This window comes from Phoenix dactylifera, chromosome 10 (genome assembly GCF_009389715.1).
Source record: "Phoenix dactylifera cultivar Barhee BC4 chromosome 10, palm_55x_up_171113_PBpolish2nd_filt_p, whole genome shotgun sequence".
In the NCBI taxonomy this organism is placed as follows: domain Eukaryota; kingdom Viridiplantae; phylum Streptophyta; class Magnoliopsida; order Arecales; family Arecaceae; genus Phoenix; species Phoenix dactylifera.
The window spans coordinates 14,958,694-14,968,736 of NC_052401.1; the positions used below are offsets into that span (position 1 = coordinate 14,958,694).

At 41.7% G+C, this 10,043-nt stretch overlaps 1 protein-coding gene across 7 annotated transcripts; it reads right to left on the minus strand.

Annotated features, from left to right (window-relative positions):
* Positions 1 to 4,847: 4,847 nt before the first annotated feature.
* On the minus strand, positions 4,848 to 9,526 carry LOC103724122 (transcription factor bHLH62-like). 7 transcript variants are annotated; one of them, XM_039131057.1, is made up of 10 exons: positions 8,367 to 9,526; positions 8,028 to 8,267; positions 7,861 to 7,926; positions 7,683 to 7,751; positions 7,526 to 7,597; positions 7,208 to 7,432; positions 6,997 to 7,134; positions 5,932 to 6,904; positions 5,687 to 5,803; positions 4,848 to 5,569 (listed from the first exon to the last, which is right to left on the minus strand). In XM_039131057.1, exons 1-8 carry the CDS (start codon positions 9,192 to 9,194, stop codon positions 6,869 to 6,871), a joined length of 1,674 nt encoding a protein of 557 aa, XP_038986985.1. In that variant the 5' UTR covers positions 9,195 to 9,526; the 3' UTR covers positions 4,848 to 5,569; positions 5,687 to 5,803; positions 5,932 to 6,868. The 7 variants fall into 7 exon arrangements, with proteins under 7 accessions (XP_038986985.1, XP_038986984.1, XP_038986987.1 ...); XM_039131056.1 differs by having other exon boundaries at positions 5,687 to 6,904; XM_039131059.1 differs by having other exon boundaries at positions 5,687 to 6,904; positions 6,997 to 7,089; positions 8,367 to 9,525.
* Between the last annotated feature and the right edge of the window lie 517 nt (positions 9,527 to 10,043).

Below are 10,043 nucleotides of genomic sequence, written 5' to 3' on the forward strand. Positions count from 1 at the left end.
AGCAGAGCTGCAGGCTGCTTGGAAGGTCGGTTTGTTTGTGAGACGTGTTCTGGGGGCCGACAGACTTGTTCTCGAGGGTGACTGCTCTACAATGATTGACTGGATACGAGGTGTGGACACGTATGGGAATGGTCACCCCTTGAACGGGACACTCGCAGCTTGGTGCGGGAGCTGACTTCCTGTCAGATTGCCCATGCCTATCGAGAGGCGAACAGTGCAGCAGACTGGGTCGCCTCTTATGTTGCCCGGCATACTGGGGAGGCCTTCTGGTCTAGTTTAGATGGCATCCCACACGCTTTATTTTGTTTACTTTTCTTTGATAGTTCTGGTTGTATTCGTGTTAGAGGTATCTGAAATGAAATACCGTTTTGACCAACAAAAAAAAAAAAAGAAAAAAGAAGAAGAAGAAGGAGAGAGAGTAAAAAGTAGCTCTAAAGAAGATGCCTTACTTCCACCGGTGGACAATGCTCTCCGTGCACAATTGTTCGCTAGCTAGAGAGCGAGAACGAGAGGGCCATGCTGCCTGGCCTCCATCTCCATTGTCCTCCTCTTCAGTGCCCCAAGGTGGACATTAATAATTTAAAGATAGAAAATAGCATATATCTCAAAGGTAAAGTCATCTAAGAGTTTTATAGGTAAATATTGAGCTTAAGAGCTTGTTTGGGTACTTAGGATTTATAACCTTAGGATAAACTTCATGATGGGATCCAAGTTTGAACCTATAGGATCATACACGAAATGCCATTGAGAGGAAATCTTATGCATCATTGATCCTATCTTATATTTGGATATAGGACAAATAAACTAGCCCTCTCCTCTTTCTCCCTTCTAGGATCACAATGAGTTAGCTAACAATCACTGATGTTAAGCAATGATTCAAATTAATGGAACAAATTAATTCAGATTAATGTCTTGAAGGAAGCAGCAAATCAATCACCTAATCATCAAACCGCTATTGAACAATCAAATAGAATCACCAGAATGGGAGCGGGAGCAAAGCTTAGTAATGCACTGGCTACTCACCATTCTGTCAAGTTTCCTCAAACACCTAAAGAAAGCCATGTTTAAACCCTCAAAACGATCATCATAGGGATGCAAAAAATGAACGAATGAGCTGGTCCAACACCTTTCAATTACAAACAGAGAAGAAATTCCGAACAAAACACTTAGAACAATTCTCAGTAGGCTATCAAAATCAACAAACAAACAAGTAACAAAAATCACAAGTACAAGGAATATACCAATATCAAGCACAAAATCATTTGAAACTCTCAATCATTAAACAAAAGAGTAAGGAAGCAATGGCAAAGCTAGGCTACTCAACTATTTAGCTATGCTTTCATCAAATTTCTTCAGAATCCACCAAGGATCAAGAACAAAACCAATCTAAGCACTCTTGGTAGGAGCATAGGAGTAGTTGCAACTAAAATTGGAGCAGCCAAGCGAAGTACTGACCACTTAACGGTTGAGCACAAAACAAAAACACCTCAACAAAACCAATGGTACCAACCAAAGCACCACGAAGTGGACAACATATCTAGATTGACCTCTTAAACCATTTATATCTCTTACCAGCTCCTCTTACCATTGCAAGCAAACTTCGAGATCGAGAGGAGAAAGGGAGAGGTGGAGTAGGGCCCTTAACTAGTGGCCAACTAAGAAGGGTGAGGGTTTGAGTAGAGGATAAAGGATTAAACAATGAGGGAGGTGTGAGATGGAGAGAAAGGTAAGAGGTGTGTGATGATGGAAGGGAGGGAGGAGAGAGAGAGAGAGAGAGCATACTTTCTGGATGCCAAGATCGAATGTTGGAGTAGATAGTCGAAGGTTGGAGGTTGTGGCCGACCAAGAGAAGGCCTATCAAGTGATAGATAATTTGAAGAAGGCTTATGATAGATAGAATTCATTATTAAATCAGTTTCTTGTGGAGTCACTTTTCTTGTTGTAATGACTATTTTATAAAATCCTAGAGTATATACAACCACTCGCATCAGTCACCACAATATTTGGAAAGCATCTAGGCAAAGCAGAAGAAGCCTCCCACAGTATAGTTCCACTATGATTGGGCACATAAGCAGCAACTCTATTGGTAACACTGCTAGTCTTCCTATAAACATGTCTAACTACACATAAAGCGACACTTGATGTGAGCCTCCAGATATTCGCCAACAAGACTAACTCCCAAGTGCTCTACCAATGTACTGATCTTTGAGATAACTATTCTAGGGTACCCCTCCAAGATTATGTTATCAATCCACAACATATGTATAACATAAATCAATCCCTCTCATGCAACTTTTAATTTGGACAATAGCACTGTTATATTATATAGTGAGGACTCATCTGTAGCCATGAAGGATAACTTAAGGTCATGAATAATCAAACTGATTCCACTAATCTATTCCTTATTCTTCACACTGCCGTTGAAGTTGATCTTGAGGAACTTAGGAGGTGAGAGCTCTCACGTGAAGTGAACCACGAGATGCAGTCACTGTTTGTGTAGGATCCCGAGTTTCCCTACTTATCAATGACCCCTCCGAATTTCTAGCTCGGATGAAGTCCCATAGAGTGAAACTCTTATGACGGTTACTATAGGGCTCTTATCAATGTTCTCACATAATCTATGGTTCATGGCCAACGAAATATACTAGGCTAAATAGCACAAAGTGATCGACTTTTGATCCTATTTCCCTCTACGCCTATCCTCCTTTAGGTGTCGTAAGAATGTTTCCAAGTTCTAAGGGCAGATAGTCAGGGAAGATTGCTGAATGCCAGGTTCCAATTCTGCATTGCTCTAAGGCACTTGAATAGTACATGGTCAATAGACTTATCGTTGTTTGCATAGTGCTTGCAATAAGAGGAATAGAGACCCCTGCAACATAATATACTTTCTACATGATAACTAATTCCACATCACTTAATGAACACCAATCCTCTACCTAGCTACACTCATCGTCCATAATAGACTTCTCCTATCAAAGAAGGATGCGAGAGTTTGAACCTTTATGACATGATGAGGATAATGAATTTTCCTAGCTCACAGATCCCAATTCATGTTTTTTGTTTATAATGGATGCAACATCTGAAATGGTAAGGGATTGGATGTCAGCCATTTGTTTGTGTCACAAAGCAAAATTGTTGCACACGCCAAGTAACGATAGTGTCTGTTATCCACTGGTTGTATCTTCAATTCCTTGCTCTCATAGGTTGTGAGGACTGGTTGTTATTTTCCATCAGCTTACATCACAAGTTGCATTCACACATGTTATGGTCAAGACCGATTTACGGTTCGTTGTGTATAAATTTTGAATATAAATGTCTAAATTGAATTTTCATTATTGATTAACACTAATTGCAAATATTTTTGTCTCTTCTGGAAATCCTAGATCAGAATATGGTAGTGCATGAGAAATCTAACACATGTTTTATCTTAATCTTTAGGATTAATAATTGGAAGAAGAGTTACGAGATATTCATGCTCTTAAAAAGCAAGCTTATCACCACATCCTTCGTTGGTTATGATGTAAAAATTACTACATTTTGAAGGCTTAATTTAATCCTGTAGAAACTAATGTAATGTGATAAGATCATGATCCTTTGTGACAATTAGCAAAGAGAACTTCAGTCCCTATCAAGGGGTTAGAATGGCCATTTTTCTGGAGAGTCATTTTCTCATCTTACGTAGGAAGCTATATATATATGATTTTGATAATTATGCTCTGAACTATCTGAATCACTGCCCAGTTCCTTAATTATTTTCTAGTATCTTACAGATCTCCTAACTATGATCTGAAAGTATCTTATTGTCCCCCCGATTCATCCCTTCAGCAATTGCGTGTTGATGTTTACAACAAAGAAGTTGTTAGATGAGAACGACAGTGAGGTTGGCCTCATTGCCAGTTGGTTGATGAAGATATATGAAGATATAAGTGTTTGGGTTGAACCCAACTTGCCCAAGATATAGACATGAGTCTCTATAAAGAAGAAAGATATTTAAGTAAAAGGAGAATTACATGGATAAAGATAATCTATAGGGTGTGACTTAACCATATGGCACTTGAACCTACTTCCAATCCTAAACAAATCCCAATTAATTATAGTGATTAACATGTTCAATTAGCAAAGGGAATCCAACTAACTCTGATCTCATTTAATCCAAGCTATGGCAATCCAAAAGTCTCTTACCTGTCACACTAGGAAGTTCCTAACAACCTAAGGAATACAGAATGATGGAAGGGCTCCACTTATTAATAAATCAATCGCTTGAACAAGATGCTAGCGTGTTCTTTCCCCCAGCCTCATCTAATTTCCTTGTTGCTTTAATGTCAAGAAGATGTTGTGCAGGGGGAACAAAGCTTCGAGTGGATTAGTGGCAATATTTATTTCTTCTACTTATTTGGAATTTCTAATGCAGACAGCTTACCTACAATGCATTTGGAACACTCCCAATAGAAGGAATGGATTGAGTAGGGTATCATATCAAAGAGACAATAAAACAGAGGTGTCGTGGCTTTGTCCTCCCCACCATGAATGCAACCATGGACCAACCCTGAGACAGTGAAGGACCACAGGTATGAACTTAGACAACCAAAACGGTCCTGTTTAAGTTTCTAACCACAGTTCTCAAAAAAGAAAATAGTTTCAAACCAGAGTTTAATCTTTGCAGTGGGGAAATGGGAGTCCCCATTCTCACAGTGGGTAAAAGGAAAACAATGGCATCCAAAGGTAATCCAACCACTGGATTAGTTTAATTGCGATGCTTTGATCATTTGATGAAAGTACAAAAATATGCATGCTACAGCAGCAGTAACACGTTCAAAAACTGAATAAAGATCATTACCTAGTTATGTTCCCACCAACTTATGTTCCAACAATCTAGGATTCTGGAAGATACAAACTAGGAACAGACCTAACTTTTGGTCTTTTTCGTACAAATTATTTGATGCAGGACTAGAATCCATGCCATTACACTTATCAGCCTAAGTCTTTTACCATTGCACCAAGCAATAACCCTTTCAATAGCTGAATTAGTATAGAAGAATAAAAGAAACGAATACTATAGAGGCGGAGAGGCCTGACAATGACCTGAGCAGCCCAAGGATCTTATTTTGATAAGGAAAGATGCTTGCAAATCTGAGCTACTTGAGCGGCATTTGCAGTTGGGAAGTCGCAATGCAAACTTTATTGATTAGGACGGTTGGTGAAACCCATGATGCCAAACAGCCTGTGCTTTTCCGACCAGCTCGAGTTAAAAGTGATCCTTGTCGATGTGAAAGCGGCGGGAGGATGGCATTGATTGGAGCTGATAGGAATTACGACAGCCTGGTTAATGGGCCTAGGAATCATCACTTCAACCCCACAAACTCGGCTCCTTCTCTCCCGACTTGTTTCTTTCTTTCATCACTTTGGACCACCACCTCCACATTCGTATTCACTTCGAAAGCTCTAGGTTTGTCTGGCACCGCTAGTTGCAGCCGTATGGGTTCGGGACAGGAGTTGTATCAGTCGCGTGAAAGAACGATTCACCTCCCCTCGTGTGAATCTACTGTTGGTGCAATAGTCGCTTCTAGATCTGTACGCACAGATGAATGAAAAAATTTGGAATACCTTGTGATTTATGCAGCATAAGATTCAATGATTGGTGTCGTAAAAAAGAAAATCAATTATTCTTTCATGCAAAATATATAACCTGAACCCATTGGTCCCGGTCCTTGCGGAAAGGACACAAAAAATGGCCACGAGATCAAGCATAAATGCAACCAAAGTACCGAGCTCCAGCTGAGGTCGAGATGGTGGAGGGATGTTCCTGAGGTTTTACGAAAGTTAAAATCGAGTGGAGGACATGCAGCGATGACTAGCTGCATCGACATCCGAATTAAAAGGAAAACACCCAAATGATGCTTGTCTAAATTAGAGAGCAGAAGGAGATAATACCATGCAACTTTCCATGGCCTTTAGCTCCATTTGGATACTTAAGACAACATCATCTTCACCAGCGGCATTTATATACATGTAAACCTTAATGCACTTTAATAACAAACTAACTGATGGTTAGAAATAATAAGATTGGGAAAAATAGAGGATCTGGAAATTGGGTTCCTTACAACATTCTTTATAAGAAATGGCCACCCTGCTGGAGGGAATCTAATCCAATATATTGTTCTTTTTATTCTACTATGAACTGTAAAGTTACAGTAAACAAGACTTTTTGCCTGACCGATCCTTGTCAAACTCGAATTTGCCAACCTGGTCAGTTTGATGCTATTCCTCTCATGACAGCACTGTCTACCTTGCCAGCCCTGGAGGGGAGCTTATAGCGGTGCTGGGAGAATAAAGAATGGGGTCGCTGGGAGGTATATATTTCAGGCGTTAGGTGGGGCATGGAAAGTGTACAGGGAAGAAAAGGGCTTTAAGGTCTGCAAAGCTGCAGCTGACTCCAGCTCAAGTAGTTAGTAGGATGTCTTGGTTCATCCCCAAGGCTAGAAAGAGACAAGTTGGTTCCTTTCAACAGCTGTTAACAAACAAGCATCTCAATTTCCACAAATCAAGGCAGTAACAGTATCCTTAAGGTGATTCAACTTTCTTTCCAACATTTCTCGGATGTGAGAATTGCCAATGAACAACAATAGAGATATCATTAAATTATAATTAATAGTGTTCTCAGGATAACATAAAATAACACCATGATACTGAATTCCTTCTTGCCCTCACCCTCACCTGTTACGATCTTACATGTGGTGTCAAAGAAATCTTTGCACAAATTTTGTGCTCGAACCTTACGGTTGTTAGTTCAAAGCTTCCTGTGCTGTCCCAAACCAACATCTCGGTATGTACAAAGGCCTCTATTTCTCTAAATTGAAAGGATCAGAGTTCAATCTTCATGTGATCTGTGAGAATTGTACCTGCACTTAGATACACAACTTATCAGCTTTTCTCAAATCCTTCTGAATTATGGATTGATTAACCACCTGACACACAGTGGCCTTTTAATTCACTTACCATGGAAGCCCTGGAAGAAAACGCATTCTCCTCTATCTGCCCAAATCCCATCTGAACAACACTCTGCAGGTCATCCTCCCAGGAAGTCCCAAGCTGAAGCAACGACATTCCTCTTATTAATTTGCCATCTATTCCATTCTGTAGTTAACAATATGGCTGTTCACTCTTAGCAAAAGATATGCCATGTTGAATTCAGCAGCGGCATTGTTACCTGAGAGGTGGCATCCCTGGAGCCATCGAGGGGAGGTAGTTGCATGTTTCGACTTCTTCGCCGCATAGAGGAGTCCAATGGGTTTAAAGAGCGCTGGTTCTCCAGGCCATCGGTCACTACACTCTGCAGAGGGGTCCCCTGAGGTGGGTGAGGATATGAGAATGCAGTGCTCATGGCCTCTAATGGATAAACCGGTGTTGGCATAGGCCCTCGTGCTTGATGCATCTAAATCCACAAAGGCAATCCAATTTAAGGTGGACAAAACTTAAATTGATGGGTGCAATTGCAATGAGAACCGAGAAGATCATATAGGCTTACATCTTTTGGGAGAAGATTTTCCATATGGAAATCGAGCCGGGGATTCACAGTTGCCAGCTTCATTGAAAGGAACTGAAACAGAAAATTTAGATTCAGATTAAATTTCAACCTTCTCAGGGAATTATCATGCAAATAGTTGATCATTATACATGCATACCTCAACTTGGCGCTGCAATGACTGCACATAGTTTATAATCTCATCAAGCATCACTGCTTTGCCAGTTACCTACAATTTCCAAAGATTTAAAGCTTAGCCATATTCATCAAACAGCGACAATCTGCAAAAGCTCATGGGCATTTGAAGTTCCTAATCAGGCATTGGCAGGTGGATTAACCTTGTTGCAACCTGGCACTAGATCTTGAAGAAATTTCATCCTCTCGCTGATCTTCTCTCTTCTCACCTGGTAAATTATGAAAGAAGGCATCGTCAAAAGAGAGGTTAAGACAACAGCAAAACCCCAAAGAAATCCTTGTCAGTTGAAGATCATCACATCCTGCTTACCCTTTCGGCAAGACTGTGGCTATCGGTGGCTTGGCCTCTTCGAGCTCTCACATGGATATAATCTTTTGGAGGCTCAGGGGGCTTGGCATAATTCTCCTTCCCCTGTTTCTGACCGGCATCACCACTAGAGCTCGCACCGCCATTCTGCTTGGCTTTTGGCTCAACTGCCGCAACCTTGCCGGTTCCATCGGTTTCAGCTGGTTTGCTTCTCTTTGCATTGGAATCATCCTCCTCTGCCATCTGGAATTCAAAAATTATCAAACTTTGAAATGCTGCAAGAAAGAAATTATATTAAGAATTGAGATAGTAAACAAGATCAAGGAGCCAATTTTAGCACACCTTGGGATGGTTAGTGTCAGAGGAGGACAAAGATGCCTCCTTTCCTTTTCCCTTTGAAGCTGCTTTCCGTTTCCTCGCATGGTTCTCCTTGTTTCCCCTCGAGGATGTCTCCCCACTCACTGTGATTCGTTCGGATGCCGATGATTCCTCCTGTCCACCGCCGAATTCCACACTATCCGGTGTCGAAGACCCCAATATCCTACCGCCTAACTTAGACCTCATTTCCATCTCAACTTGGGCTCCCTTCTGCATTGCAATCTCCTTAATGTTCTCTGAAATGCCCATCTGAGACCCACTCCCCATGAAAGACTGGCTACTCGAGACACTCGACAGCTTTCCAGTCTCCGGCAGCCCGCCATAGCTCCTCCCTCCAAAGCACGAAAGCCTCGCGGCCCGCTCTGCGAACCCTGGGTCCGCGGTGAACGGCGCCAGGTGCACGGTGGGCATTGCCGGGTTTCCGGAAGCCGGCAATCCTCTGCTGCTCCGCTGGTAGTGCTCCATCATGGAAAGATTAATCTTGGGAGGGGAATTCAGAGGAGTACTGGAGCAAGAGGTATTGGCGCCTTGGTAGCAGGAAGTGAGTGGGATCTCGTCGGAGTTGCATATGCTTCCGAGGCGGGTGATGAGCTCATGGATGACGACGCTGTCGTTGGCGGTGGTGGAGGGCGGGTTGGAGGACGGTGACGACACAAGGGAGGAGAGAGCCGACCCGAAGTGGGCGCTGGGGTCCATCGGCCGGTCCCAATTGAGGTTGTGGAAGCAGTCGGCACCGGGGCCGGATTGCCAATTTAGGGGTGGTGTGGTGCTGCAAAATCTCTCCTTTTCCATTGCCAAGGCTATTAATGGTGGGATCTTTATGAGAGAACCGGGGAAGAAAGGAGGGGAAGAGGTGTTGCGCGACAGAGAAGAGGGAAAAGGGACTCGCTTTCCTTTATATAAATGTATATATTATATATAACTTCGTGGGGAGGGGATGCCGGGCCTTGGACGTCAAAGAGAGCCGTGTCCCCCCTACCGCTGGTAAACCTCTTGGGGATTAGCTCAGCTTCTTTGCATATAGAGAAGGGAAGAGAGAGAGAAAGAGATGTTTCGGAAAGAGTGTGATGAGGAGAAAAGAGGGAGAGGAGAGGAGGGAGTGGAGAGGGAGAGGGGGGGTGGTGGTGGGGTTTAGCTTTTCTTTCCACTGCTACGAAAGGGAAATGGGGAGAGAAAAGAAAGAGAAGATAAAAATTGGTACAGATAGTTTTTTTTTTATTGATGGAAGGTACGGATAGTATTTTGAAAGTAAAAATATAAGTGGTTTTTAGGTTTTAACTCTTTGGAAAAGTTAAATAATATTTGTGCTGGTTTAATTTTATTTTTTATTTTTAATTTTAGTTTACTATTCTCTAATACCTGCCTCGGTTCTCGTAGTGTGTAGGAATTTTCTTATCCTCTTCCCCTGTTGCCCTGTATAGAAGTTTACTTTGATGAACGAAAATAAAAAAAAATTATGAATGAAACGTGGGATTTGTTCTGTCATCCTTGTCTCTCTAAAATATATTTAATTGATATTTTGATCGAGTGTGACATGATATACAGGTGATTGGATTAAATTTAGGATAGCCATACAAAATAAATGAAATCAGTGGTTTGCATATGAGAATTTTATGACTCTAAATTTAGCCTTGTCTTGTT